Source organism: Eulemur rufifrons, chromosome 7 (genome assembly GCF_041146395.1).
Source record: "Eulemur rufifrons isolate Redbay chromosome 7, OSU_ERuf_1, whole genome shotgun sequence".
Lineage (NCBI taxonomy): Eukaryota > Metazoa > Chordata > Mammalia > Primates > Lemuridae > Eulemur > Eulemur rufifrons.
This window is the reverse complement of record NC_090989.1, coordinates 253,780,806-253,796,342: the sequence shown is the minus strand read 5'-3', so window position 1 is coordinate 253,796,342 and position 15,537 is coordinate 253,780,806. Positions and strand designations below refer to the sequence as shown.

Genomic DNA, 15,537 nt, shown 5'->3' with positions numbered 1-15,537 from the left:
GTTTAGTACTAAATATATAATCCATGTGCACAAGGGGAAGAGGTCTTATTTTCTGCCCTGTAGCATTTTAACTCTCTCTGAGTTCCTATCTTATAATGTTCAGCTCACTCAGATTTCTCATTTTTTAATAAACAAACAAAACATCCCCTGCACAGCAGCAATAAAAACTTATGTTGATGACATCCTTCAATTATAACTGCTGAGAGCTGATTTCATTGTCTTTTTGGTATAGGGACAGTGAAATTCTTGGTGCTGACATTCAGAGAGAATTGTAAACTAAGTCTGAAAGGGTTCTATATCACACTGTTTCCTTAAGTCCAATAGCAGGTACCAGATGTTTTAAACTAGACTCATAACAGATGAACTAAAGATAAAATAATTTTAAAATGAAAGTTTAGAACTTTATTTACAAATCAATTATACAAAATCCATCATAAATAACAAATATCTGGTAGAGCAAATTGTTTTTTTTTTTTTTTTTTGAGACAGAGTCTCACTCTGTTGCCCAGGCTAGAGTGAGTGCCGTGGCATCAGCCTAGCTCACAGCAACCTCAAACTCCTGAGCTCAAGCGATCCTCCTGTCTCAGCCTCCCGAGTAGCTGGGACTACAGGCATGCGCCACCATGCCCGGCTAATTTTTTTTTCTATATATATTTTTAGCTGTCCATATAATTTCTTTCTATTTTTAGTAGAGATGGGGTCTCGCTCTTGCTCGGGCTGGTCTCGAACTCCTGAGCTCAAACGATCCGCCCACCTCGGCCTCCCAGAGTGCTAGGATTACAGGCGTGAGCCACCGCGCCCGGCCGAGCAAATTGTTTAAAATCACCAAAAAATGCTAATTTACCTTAGTTAACTATATTAAATTCCTTTTATTTATAATCAGGCCCTGTCATCCAGTTTTATTTCTCTAATTCTCATGGAATTATCCTCAGGAAAGTTCCTTTTCCTTTTCTCCCACGGTTCTGATAGCACCCAGTATATGTCAGACATACAAGTAATCTCCCATAGGTCCAGAGTTGTTCTATGTGATACTGTAGTAATTTTAGTCTAAAAACTTATATTTTCAAAAATAGGAATAACAATATTATAAAAGTACTGCATATTCATTATGAAAATAAAAAATAAAGATGAGTAAAAATACCTATAATCCCACCACCTGAGGTAACTATTGCAAACATTTCAGAATATTTCATCCTAAACTTTTTTCTTTATAGAAGCAATAAACAAATTGAAAACCAACATTTAAAAGTATGACTGCTATAGTTCCAAGAAAAACAAAATATTTAGGTATAGATCTAAATATGCAGAGAATATAAACAGTGAGAACTACAAAATTCTGGTTAAAGAAACAAAAGATGACCTAAATAGACATACCATGTTCATGAATCGGAAGACTGAATACAGTAGAGAGTCAATTGTCCTCATAGTGATCTATAAACTGAACATGACTGCAATCAAAATTCAATCAGAATTTATTATAGGTATAGACAAGCTGATTCTACAATTTAATTGAAAAGGGAAAGTCACTAGAATAGCAAAATTAATTTTATAAAAAGCAACAAAGTTTAAGGAATTACAATACCTGATTTTAAGACTGAAGCCTATAAAACTACAGTAATCAAGAAAATGTGGTATTGGTGATGGGACAGATACATAAACCCATGCAACAGAATAGAGTCCAGGAATCAATCCACACATATATGACCATTTGATTTTGATAAAGATGCAAAATCAGTTCAATTGATAATGGATAGTCTTCTCAAAAAATGGTGCTGAAACAATTGGTTATACATATGTAAGAATGTCAACCTTGATCTAAACCTCACACCTTACACAAAGATGAACTCAAAATGGATCACAGATCTGAATATGAAACATAAAACTACAAAACGTTTGAAAGAATAAAGAGCAGAAAATCTTTGTGACCTAGGGTTGGTAAAGACTTTTTGGAAATGGCACCCAAGAGCATGATTGATAATAGAAAAAAATTGATTAACTAGACTTTATCAAATTTAAAAATGTTTGCTCTGACAGAGAACTGTCGAGAGAACAAAAAGACAAACTATGAATTGGAAAAAAATATTTTCAAATCACATACTCAGTAAAACACTTATATTAAAAATATAGAAAGAACTATCAAAACCCAGTAATAAGGAAATAAACACTCTAAGTACGAATTGGGAGAGGATCTTGACACTGCACTAAAGAATATAAAGATGACAAATAAGTGCATGAAGGACATTCAACATTAGTAGCCATGAAGCAAATGCAAACTAAAAGCACAATGAGATAGATACTGCACAATTATTAGAATGGCTAATATAAAAATAGGAAATTAAGGTCAATAGAAGTAAAAAATAAAACTCACCTATAATTCCTGACATAACAAGAGTAAATAATTTGGACTATTTATTTCATTCTAAACTTTTTCCTAAGCAAATCTACATGAACACAAACCACACATATTTATATTAAAATAGGATTATACTTCATACATTGTTTTGTAATTTGTGCATTTCATTTAATGTACTAGTAACTTTTTTAGCTTTCAATATTCATTTCTACATCATTTTTTAAATGGCTTAATAGTAACCCATTATATGAATATACGGTAAGTAACTTGAGTCATCCCCACTGTTAAATATTTGGGTTGCTTCTAGTTTTCATTATTATAAACAACTCTGAAGTAAACATTCTTTTAGTTATATATCTTTGCAAACATCATCCATTACTGAATTCCAGAGAGGCTATCCAAGTGTACTTTAATAGTACAGCTTCCCTAACAATTGTTATTATTATTATTGAGGTATTTTCCTTTCCTCATATTGATTTGTAAGTGCTTTTAATATATTACATACATATTTTAGATAATTTTCCAATCATATGTATTATAAAAATCTTTCCCAAACTCTGGTTTGCCATTTAATTTTGTTAATGGTCTCTTGGGATCAACAGACTTTTCATGGCGGTAGTTAAATCTACTATCCTTTTGCTTTATGGTTTCTGACACTGATGTCTTTGTCTTCTAATAAAAGAGTTTAATCTAATGCAAGTACATTTATTTATTGTTATATCTGGTCCTATTTTTCTCATACTTTATGCTTTTTGTTTTTCATTGTTTCCATTTTCTCATATGATCTGGTATAATGTGTAAATTTCCTCTCTTTCATTTTAAATTAGCAATCTTAATATTATATGACTTATTTTTTCTTGTTATTAAAACAATTTACCTTTTATCTTATTGAGATTACCTATAATCCACATAATTATAATTATATTTATTTTAAAAATAATTTTTCTCTCATATTTTTATTTACTTTTTCTTTTTGCCCAGGCTGTTCTTGAACTCCTGGGCTCAAGTAATCCTCCTGCCTCTGCCTCCCGAGTAGCCAGGACTATAGGCATGCACTATCACACCCAGTAAATATGTACATTAAGTTTAAAAACAGATTAACAAGAAGTATTCAGACATGTACTCTTGGTTTCACTGTTCACTGTTGCTGATTTTATTCCCAAGACTTTTCCCTTAAATTCACAAATGAGCAACAGATTGACTGCTTCATTTTATTTCCTCAGAATCTACCAGCCTCTAGAGATTTCTCCACTACCTTCTGGCATTTAGTTTCATACAGGAGAAGTTTGATGTTCATCTGATTTGTGTGTACTTTTCTCACTGGATGTTAGTATAATTTTTTTATAATTTCAAAATACTAAGGGGGCACAAATATTTTTGTTACATGGATATAATACATAATTCTAAGTCAGGGCTTTCAGTGTGCCTATCACCAGGACAGTGTTGATTGTACTGGACAGGTAAGTTTTTATCCCTTCTCCCCTCTTCTTAGTTTCCAGTGTTCTTTATGTCTTTAGTTATTGTTCGACATTCAGAAATTTCACTAGCATGTCCAGATGTGGGTCTTTTTCTCCCTCATATTGGGTGTGAACTCTTTTGATCATAATTTCCTTTTATCATTTGGCTTGGGATTGCTTTTTCTTTCTCTTCTGTATTCACACTGCCTATGAAGAATGAATTAGAATTTTCTCAAGTTTCCTATGTCCTATAGTGACTTTATTTGGCAACATCTCTGATTCCTTTTTTGATCTACTAATTCTTTGTACAGGCCTGTAATTTTTTCTTTTCTATTGGTTTATTTAAAAAAATGGAGGCTTAAGTCAATCTAGCAAGCCCTGGGAGCTTAAGTGGTATCTGCCAAGGATTGTTTAGGTCTGTGATCAACTCATTCATGGAAAAGTTGAGATACAATCAAGTTTTGGTTTGTTTGTGAACAATAGGGACACAGTTATAATTACAGAGATCTGAAAGTAGAGATGTTTTGTTCCACTGGAAATTGTTACCTAGGCCATTAAAAGACCCTTCCTGTTGTCCAAGATTCTTATAAAAATAAGATTCTATAGGTAATGATAATGTAAAGGTAAAGGTCCCATATAAGCATCCCTAAACCAAGGAAGGTAGTGCTGGGTAGTGGGGGTGATGAGACGGGTTAGAGAAGAGTTTAATGTTGAGACCTTGTAGCTTATTTTAGGATTGATTCCTATCTAAAAGATCATGGGCTAAAAATAAAAATAAAAGTTTAGAAGAACACTGAAGAATTTAAAAATTGAGTCATATCTATCTGTATATTTGAAACTATCTCAGTATAATTAGTGTCCTTAGGGTATAGACTTTTCCCTTAATATCTGTGATTAGAGAGAGAACTATTTTAGTGTTATGTAACTAAATGCCAATTAACTCATTTATTATATAATTTACTTGAGTTTCTTGAACTTCTTAAAATAGTTTTGTTTTTATTATTATTTTTATCAAGGCATTAATCAATAGAAGGCTATATAACAAACCAAGATCATACTTATTGAATCTCTCAGTCCTCTTCCAACCTATTCCCAGTCTACTGAGGAAGACCCAACATTAATAGCCTGGTATGTATTATTTTATCTCATTTATCATTCTTCAAAAATATATACACACAAGCTTATATAGAGATTATACAGAGTTCATTTAGGTTTTTTTTTTACTGAAATAGAATCATTCTACAGACATTTATAAATTTTCAAGAGGAATTGTTGTGTACCTTTTAGATGGAATGCCTAATTAGTCGACAATTGAAGAAAAGTGTTGCTTTTTAAGATGAATAAACTGCATCTTGAGTTCAACAAGAACATACCCAGAATTGATTAGCAAACTGGCAAACACAGAGTTCCATAAGTAAGCCTTGGAATAGTTTTAGTGTTTGAAAATCTTTCCTTGTTCTTCACTAATGTAGCATTTGAGGGAGATTTTCAGAACCCAATCAGAAGATTGTCCGGGATCTATAAAATTCAGGCGAGTTGAGCTTATTCTATAATATTGAGTAAAGCTTTTAGCCTTCCAAGTGGTAAAGACAATCTGACTTCCTTAATTTTCCTCTGAATTAATAGCTCAGATAGTCCCAGAATTTATCGTTATTAGTGATTTAGTAGTAAAATTAAAGCCTGCCTGGACTTTTTTTTTTTTTTGAGACAGAGTAGCAACCTGGGGCCAGAATGACTCTGCTTCCAAGTGATACCTCATGAAGAGCTTCTGGGCTGGTGGAAGGACTGCTGGCTTCTCCACAAGGAGTCAGTGGAGCCCAGGCTTGATTAGGCTCCAAGGGAATCTTATACGAGGTGGGCAGGCTAGAAACAGACGAGTATCCAGAACCTTGATCATGTATTAGAACAAAAACAGTAGATCCTGTAAGATTTGGGGGGAAAGGTACTGCCTTCCCTGAAGTTTGTAACAGCCTAATCCTACTTTATTTTATTTTATTTATTTTATTTTATTATGAGACAGGGTCTTGCAATGGTGCCCAAGATGATCTCAAACTCCTGGGCTCAAGCAGTCCTCCTGCCTCAGCCTCCTGAGTAGCTGGGATTACAGGTGCACAACACTATTTTAACTGTATTTTAAAAATTTATATTCACTGGGATTATTAATCCTCATTTTAAAGTTTAACATGTATTAGGGGCCAAAATTACGAAGTTACGTAGAATAGGCTAGGGAATTAACTCACAGATGATTATATAACCTTTTACAAGTAATTTTAAACTGCTCTGTACTATAGTTTCTTGTTTCAAAAAACTGCTTATAATAATGTCTGACCCCCCTTCTGTTATCGCAGGTACAAGCTCTTTGGAAGAAAGAAGTAAAAACAGATGCTATTAAACATAACTGCCAAACTACAAAATCTTGATAAGAAAATTATGATTGACAACTTAATGCAGACAACAACATAATACTAGAGCAACTTAGGATTTATCATTTTTAAGATTCGGTGAATACTGGAAAATAAGTTTATACTACTTTGGAATGAAAGAACACCTTCTATCACTATATTTAGTCTTGAGAATCAGAACATTCAAATTAATCATATTCAACCTCATTAGTCACCTAAGAAATATAAATTAATACAATAACATTTTCTCCTTATTTGATTAGCTAAAATTTTGAAGGACTATTACTACTTAGTGTTGATACTTACAGTGCTCATTTCCCTAAACACTGCTGGTAGGTGGATATAAATCTTCTAGAAGAGTAATTTGATAATATTTATCCAGACATAAATGTACATACCTTTTAATTTCACAATTCCATTTATAGAATTTGATTTACTCAAATACTCTTAAACAAACAGATACACAATTAAAAGATGCTTACTGCAGTATCATTTAAAAAATAGATAACAATCTAAACATAAATATTGGTAGAATTATAATCCATAATTGTCATATTTATATGAGAAACACAGATACCAAACACTCATACTCTTAATTTGTTTTAATCTGCAATTCACTTCAATAGAAAGCCATACTAACTTTTTGAGCAAAAGACTACAGGTACACTTTAATATAAATAAAATCAGAAAAGTGTTTATGCTTTTCTATCATGTCCTTCAGAATATATATTAAAGGGAAAAGATTTTTACTGTTTTTTTTAAATAGATAAGTAATGCTTAAAAAAAGAGAGTGAGAGCTAACCCTCTGATAAATGTCCCTTGAACCAATTAGGACTGGCATCTAGGTAAGAATATGAAAAATGACTCTGTACTGATTAGCTGTTAATATAAAATAAACATATGTTACTATGTAGTAAGTGATGCAATTAAGAGCTAAAATGGCAGACCTTAATGAGACATTGAATAAGAGTTCAGAGTAAACTGAATGTAGAAAACTACATATTCCACATCAAAGCTTTATCTACTCATATCACTAGCCTTTCTGGTCTCTGAAATTATGACTAGAACTCCATATATATTAACAATATGATGTAAACAATGTCCAAAATAGCACTTTTAATGTGCTGCAATTACTGTCGTTATTTAAATCTAAATAAGACAAGCATATTTATTCTTTTTTTTTTTTGAGACAGAGTCTCACTTTGTTGCCCAGACTAGAGTGAGTGCCGTGGCGTCAGCCTAGCTCACAGCAACCTCAAACTCCTGAGCTCAAGGGATCCTCCTGTCTCAGCCTCCCGAGTAGTTGGGACTACAGGCATGCACCACCATGCCCGGCTAATTTTTTCTATATATATTTTTAGCTGTCCATATAATTTCTTTCTATTTTTAGTAGAGATGGGGTCTCGCTCTTGCTCAGGCTGGTCTCGAACTCCTGAGCTCAAAGGATCCGCCCACCTCGGCCTCCCAGAGTGCTAGGATTACAGGCGTGAGCCACCACACCCGGCCGACAAGCATATTTAAAGTACTGGGTGGCTTGTCCTTCTTTCCTTATACTATTATGCCAGCAAGAACCACCAATAATCAGCATCACACCAAGCTTCGTATAGAAGCTCGTATACAACTGCTAAGTATGTATAAATATGCATTAATATATACACAAATTTTACATATTATTTAATACATATCTCTTTAATTTTAAGGTTCACTTGGCAAACACATCAAAGAAAGGGACTAGCACAGACTTAAAATATTTGTTGATGCTGCCTCCTGATGAACAGTAGGCTCCTAACCCCGACATTTAGAGCCCTGCTTTACACGTTCAGTGGCCAAAGGGAATGCCTATAGTTCTGTATAATGCAGAGTAAACATCCTTTTAGGTAGGCTATTAGAAACAAACTGGCACAATGCCCCCAAAGCCTGATAAATGAGTTATATGCAGGATACTCACATCAGTATAGTGGCCTTTCATATGACACCGGTTACATTCTTTATCCCAGGCATGTGGGAAAAGACATTTGTGGGGAAATTTCTCAGGCATAGGACAGCTTACACATAGGTCCGCTGGACAGGAATACATAGTGTGTCCTAACTCAGAGCACAGGTAACATGGACGAGCTTTCTATGTGGCAGAAAAACATAAAATCTCTTTAGCAAAACACTTCAATCTCAAATAGTAGAACATTGCTATTTCTCTTAGTATACAATCCCATAAAAAGTTATTCCTAATTTAAGATCCCAATTAAGGTCCAATCTTGAGCATAATTCAAAGACAATGTTGAAATTAGAGCTTTAATCTAAGCTATATGTATAGTGTTGATGCCATAAAGGTTTAGTCTGTACAGCTTAGCATTTATTTCTTATGCTTTGTCTTATAGGAATATTGACAAAACGAAAGGTATCTTAGAGGGAACATGGAATGATGAGGTTATCTGAAAGGTAAGTCATAGGAGGAACAGATACAGAAGAGGCTGTTTTGCCTAGAGAAGCACAAACAAAAAGGAAACATAAAAGCTGTCCCACGTATTTGAGAGATAGTCATTTGGATGACGGAATATGTAATGAAAGGAATGTTGGTTAAGAGCTTAGTATGTGTTAGTGAACGTCTAAGAGCTTCAGTTCTGTGTTGTTACAAAAGTTAATGTACCTACTTAACATAATTCATATCAACAAATGTTTATAAATGACTAAAATTATAATTTTTTAACAGTGAAATTAACCCACAATGAAATAAGCTGTGTCATAAAGTAGAAGGTTTAGAAGTGAAAGGGATCTCAGGAATCATCTCATTCAATCTCTTTATTTATATATAAAAAAAACAAAAGCACAGAGAGTTAAGTGATTTGGCCAAGGTCATACAACTAGTAATGGGAAACTGAAATTGATTCCAGTTTTTTCTGACTCTAAATACATTGTTCTTTCCCCTACACTAGGCTGTGACCCACATGAAATTTAACACACCTATTAAAAAAATTTGAATTCTAAAGTTATAAGTTTCCAACCCTATGATTTTGATTTGTAAAATGTGAAAAGAAGTATTACATATTTTACGTACACGTGGGAAGGGGCAGTTTTTTGACAAATGACCACGTTTGTCACAGTTTCTACAGGTAACATTTTTGTAGTCCGTGTAGTATCGCTGGGCCAATCTTCCAGGTGATCTGTTATTAGCTATCTGGGCCTAAGGGGGGGAAAAAAATCAAGAATTAAAAAAAATGTTTCACTCTGTGTAATAAAAACCATCTACTCTTCTTTTTAAAGACAACTATCAGTCAGTAAGGAAACATCAAACTTCAAGTCAGTTCCATTACCTTGATGAGGCAAGAGAATTAACAGTCCTTTCAGTTCAATATAGAATCTAGTAACAGGGAATTTCATGATCTCTCCTGTTCTCTTAAAAAGAGGTAGAAAAACAAAAAAGGCGATGCCATAAAGATTACTCTACTCCTTTCTGTCTGTCCCTCCTGCCCATTCTTTCACACTCCTTCAAATGATTCCTTTTCTTTTGTATCTTTCTCTACCTACGGTTCAGGTCTAGCAGGGGTATTGATATGTATCAGACACTCCAGTAGCATTCAGTGTCAAAGTCACTGTGACTTCTGTAAGTGAATGTATACCATATTTTTCTGAATGAGAGGCCTGCATAAATTTTTATTTAGGGCATGGTGTTTTTATAATTTTATCTTTAGCAAAGTATATCATATGGAGGAATATGTAAATCCCAACCATGCTTTTATCTTGTTTGGTAGAATTCCATCTTAGAAAAAGTTTTCATCTTTTTTATTTGTTATTCTGCTGGCTCAATAGACTACATGTAGATAAAATCTACTTATCTCTTAAGACTTTTAATTATTCTCTCTAGTTTTGCTGCAATTAAGGATAATAAATGACAAAGATAAACACCTGCACATCCTGAAAATAGACTAACCATTTCCTTACACCAAAGCAGCAGTTATTTCCGGTGTTGATCTGTAGTAGTACCAGGCCATAAGGGCTGAGGGGACTTGCCATGGCAGAGAAGAAATAAAAAGGGGAAGGGGACTAAATGATAATGGCTATTAAGTGACTGACAAAAACCAAGGCTGAACCAAGTTTCTGAAGAGTTAAATCCCTCGTGTACTAATGTCAAACATTTTCTTAAAAGCCACTTAAGATCACTATTTGAAAAAAGTTGATTAATGTTCCAAAAGTTATCATAATAAGATAGACTCAAAGGAAATTATTAACCTATTATTCAAAATTTCAAAAAGAATTTGATCTTACCTCAATATCTTTTTCACTGATGAACCAGTTTACGTCGCCTTCTCCTACAGAACAAATAAAACATCACTCAACCTTGGCTTCTTTGAAGCACGTATAAATTGACAATAAATTATTCAACCCCAAAGGCATAGTGAGAAATGCTGAATACCTGAAATTCTTATCTTCACTCTGTTATTAGTTGTGTGGCTCTGAATAAATAATTAATCTCTCAGAGCCTCAGTTTCCTTAACTGTGAAAGGGAATAACTGTATTTTCCCTGTCTACCTAAAAAGTCCTGTGAGAATCAGATGAGATACGTGAAAATACTTTGAAAATCATCAGGCTATATACAAATATAAAAAAATCAGTGAAGGCACCAAAAATTCAATAGCTGATGTAAAATGAAATCTTATCTAAACTTTCTTTATCTGACTAAAGCAGAGCTTTACTGAGGTAGTTGTCACAACTCTCCCAACCCTCCAGGAGTTCTCCAGTAAGGGAAACAACAGATCTTGGGAACAGGGACATTCCAAAAAAAATTGTGTAAATGAGTTGCATTAGAATCTTCTGTCCTTTTACTCCCTAAACTCCCCTCCTTTTGTTAAGTTGGTGTGTAACCCTTACCTCTATATTCTTCTAAACTCTTCAGAGAGTTACTGATTACTGAATATTCCCACAAGTGTGAATAAACCTTATTTCTTCCCTGGTTAATCTGTCCATTGTCCATTAATTTGCAGGTCCCCGATCAAAACACAAGTTACTAGAGAAAAAGTTTTTATTTCCAACATCAGTATTAACCATATCCACTAGCTTTCCATTCTAGGTGACTTTCATTATAATATTTTAAAAAACTGGACTTTGAATACTATTTCACAATTAGGGTTAAGAACGTAGCACTGTATTTTATAACATCAAAAACAGTGAAATAAGGAGCAAAGGAGGAGGCCAGATACCTAAAATCCATTGGATAATCTAAAAATACAACTATAAAAACCTAGAGAGGGAAGCAAACCTATTCATTTTTCTCTATCAGCCATTTTCTTCTCTTTGTACTGCTCTTTTACAAACCTGCAAATTGCTGCTATTCCTTTGGTCCACCCATGGCCAAGGAAGAAGGGACCTATGACTAATGCAGAAGGAAGGCAAACAAAGGAATAAAATATTTTTTGTTCCCTTCAAAGCAAAGTTAAGATTTCCTCCATCCTCCTACTTTACTACTTTGCTCTATCTCTAAAACACAAATTGAGCTTGACTTGTTTCTTTGAAAGAAATTTTGAAGAGACATGAAATAATCTAAATTTTCCCAGGCCTACCAGGAGTGTCTAGAGATATATTTTGAAATGAAGTACTTTTACTAAGAAAACCATGAGGCTGCCTTACAAAAAGACCAATCCATAGGAAAGCAGAGATGCTATGCTGATGATTATTTTCTTTGTAAAATTTGGAGGCTGCATCCATATACTGAGAGTGGAGTGAACACATTAAAAAACAGCAGCTTCTATTCCTTCATCAAGCATCCACACTATTATGCTTTCATTCAATGGGTCCACGTAAGAAGAATGGTTTGCTATAACCTTCAAAGCTGTCCTTTGTATCTCAATGTTTTTCAGCATTAAAATTCAAAATGACCACCTGAAATCACTTTAATTATAAAAGTGACTTAATATTGTTATTAAAAAATAAAATGCAAAACCAATAAAATGCAAAATATCATCTGTGATGACTCTTCAATCCCCAATAAATATACACATGAACATAAAATAGTGAAAAAGGAAGGTTAGAAAGAGGGAGATTGACTCCATTCAGAATGTTTTAACATTCCTGTTGAATTCAACAATATTATAGGTTATATACAGCTATACCTCAGTAAATGTGAGGGGTTGGTTCCAGGACCATCCATGTATAACCAAATCCTCATACACTCAAAGTCCCATAGTTGGTCCTGTGGAATCCACATATTAAAAAAGTTGGCCCTCTGTGCATGTGAGTTTCACATGCCAAGAATACTGTGTTTTCAATCCTTTTGTTGAGAAAAAAAACATGTGTAAGTGGACCCACATAGTTCAAACCCATCTTGTTCAAGAGTCAACTGTACTAAGAACTCCTCAGAAAGTTACAGTATATTCTTACTGTAGAAAATACAACATTATACAAAATAGGTTTTAATTATAGATGAAATCAGTATTTCTCAAGCAGTACATGAAGCAAAGACATCACCAGGAAAACATAAGCCAGCTCTTGGCCCTACTTCCAGGCTCCAAGGCTACAGTTTTTGCTTGACCCTGGTAATGACTGCTGGCTCTTGCTCTTTTACCTATCCAGTGTGCTTCCGAACTCACGTTTAAAATCCAAGGTCCACCCCAACGAAAGCCAACTCATTAAAACTTCCATAGGCAGCAAATTCGCTACTTTGTTAAATTATAGGTGTGGTACTTGAAACCTGGATTCCAGTCTTAATGCTACCTCTAATTTGCTACACGGTGTTGGGCAGGGCTACTTAACTTCTCTGGGTCTGTATAATAATGGGTTGGTTGGATTAAATGGCATCTGAGGCATCTTCTAGCATCAAGTTTCTGTGATTCTAATTTTCTTTCATTACTGTAATCAAATACATTGCCACTTGGTCTAATTTACCTAAATCCTCCAGACCTTTGCAATAGCACAAGCTAACTTGCCTGAAAGACAACTTTCCACAGGGCCCAGGAGCACATCTTTCATGTGTACACCACCAAGTGTTACGGAATGTAAAATGAGCCTGCCCTAAAGTATAAAATTAAGATTGTCCTAAGAATGCCTATCATCAACTCATAGCTGCTTTATAGGCTTGGTCTTGCTAATGTCTGGATTATAAGTCTTTTCAGACTTCAGAACTGTGATGAAAGCAGTGGCTGAGAATTCTTTCTTTACAGTAAATCAATTCTGTTTAACAAACATTATATTGGAAGATTACAATGAGCAAGGTGCTAGGGGTTAAACAAAGATGAATAACAGCTTATAGCCTAGTAGAAGACAAGGAGACAAAGAAGAATAAAGGAGAAGACCCAACAAACACTATGGTAAATTTAGAAGAATATGTGACATCTGAATTTAAGGGAGAGAGGGAAAAAAAAAAAAATCACAGAAGGCTTGGCCATAAAGGAAACTACTTAGGTATAATTTACATATAATAAAACGGATCCATAGAAAGAATACAGTATGATAAATTTTGACAAATGTACACAACTGTGTAACCACTATAAAAATCAAAAGTAGAATATTTCCATCATTCCAAAATATTACTTTATATACATTTGCAATCAATCCCCCTAGCCAGGTAGCCACTGATTTGCTTTATTTCATGATAGATTCATCTTGCGTGTTCTAAGACCTCACATATCATTAACTATGTACCATTTTGTGTCTGACTGCTTCCACTCTGAGTATTTTTGAGATTCATCTGTGTCGCCGGGTTGTAGCTGTTTGTTGCTTTTTTTTTTTTAATTACTGAGCAGTATTCCACTGTATGGATATAATATAATCTGTTTAGCTATTCAACTGCTGATGAACATTTAGTTTGTTTCCAGTTTTTGGCAATTATAAATAAAGTAGCACAATAAATAGTATAGTAAAAATTTCACTTTCCTTGGGAAAATACATAGGAATGAAATTGTTGGATAGGGTAAGCATACCTGTCCCATTATAAAAAGCTGGCAAACTATTTTTAAAGGTGGTACTGACATTTTATAACCCCAAAACAATGTGTAAAAGTTCCAACAGCTTAATAATCTGATCAATACATGAAATTGCCAGTCTTTTAAATTTAGCCCTAGAATGGGTGTGAAGTAGTACTGCATTTGTATTTTAATGGCATTTCTGATAACTAATAATGTTGCAAATCTTTTCATGTATTTATATGACATTCACATATCTTCTTTCAAATACTGTCCAGATTTGTTGCCTTATTTTACTTTAATTATTTTGAGAAACAGGGGTCTCACTATGTTGCCTAGCCTGAAGTGCAGGGGTGTGTGATTATACAGCTCACTGCAGCCTTGAACTCTTGGGCTCAAGCAATCCTCCTGACACAACCACATGAAAGAGTCAGGGTCTCGCCATGTTGCTCAGGCTGGTTTCCAACTCCTGGCCTCAAGCCATCCTCCCCCCTGAGCCTCTCAAGTAGCTGGATTTACAGCCTTGAGCCACTGTGTCCAGCAATGTTGCCTATTTTAAAAATTGGTTCTTTTCTTTTTTACTGGGTTGTCTTCTTACTGAAGTCTAAGAATTCTTTATAAATTCTGGCTACAAGTCTTTTATTAGACATGCAAATATTTTCTCCCAGTTGTGACTTGCCTCTTCATTTATTTTTAACATGTTAATAGACTAGCAAAACTTATAATAAAGTCAAATTTGACAACTTTACTTTTAAAGTTTGTTTTCTGTGCCCAAAGCAATCTGCCTGTGCAGAGTTACAAATATTTTCTATGCTTTCTTTCAGAAATTCTACAGCTTTACCTTTTTATGTTTATATTTACATCTAGTACCCATTCCCCCCATATGAAAATCTAGTTGTTCCAGCATTATTTCTTGAATGAAAAGATTGTCCTTTTTTCATTGAACTACTTTAGCAACTTTGATGAAAATCAATTGATCATATACCTGTAGGTTAATTTCTATTGTGTCACACTGAGCTATATGTCTAGTGCTATATCTTATTCCCATTTGACTGCTAAAGTTTTATTTAAAAAATCTTGAAATCAGGCACAGTGGCTCATGCCTGTAATCCTAGCACTCTGGGAGGCCAAAGCAGGAGGATCAATTGGGGTCAGGAGTTCAAGACGAGCCTGAGCCAGAGCAAGATCCTGTCTCTACCAAAAATAGAAAAAATTAACCAGGTGTGGTGGTGCGTGCCTGTAGTCTCAGCTACTTAGGAGGCTGAGGCAGGAGGACTGCTTGAGCCCAGGAGTTTGAGGTTGCTGTGAGCTAGGCTGATGCCACACGGCACTCTAGCCTGGGCAACAGAGTGAGATTCTGACTCAAAAAAAAAAAAAAAAAAAAAAGATATTGTTGGAGAAAGAAAGATGACTTAGACATGGTGACTGCCTTCAAG

General features: G+C 34.4%; 1 protein-coding gene across 1 annotated transcript in view; it reads right to left on the bottom strand.

The window, feature by feature from the left end:
• Positions 1 to 15,537, bottom strand: part of ZCCHC7 (zinc finger CCHC-type containing 7) — a 197,579-nt gene that overhangs the window by 34,877 nt on the left and 147,165 nt on the right. Inside the window, exons 2-4 of the mRNA XM_069472139.1 lie at positions 10,473 to 10,516; positions 9,265 to 9,390; positions 8,161 to 8,331 (exon numbers count right to left, since the gene is read on the bottom strand). Of these exons, the coding sequence (XP_069328240.1) occupies positions 8,161 to 8,331; positions 9,265 to 9,390; positions 10,473 to 10,516 (341 nt within the window). The remainder of the gene's footprint in view (positions 1 to 8,160; positions 8,332 to 9,264; positions 9,391 to 10,472; positions 10,517 to 15,537) is intronic.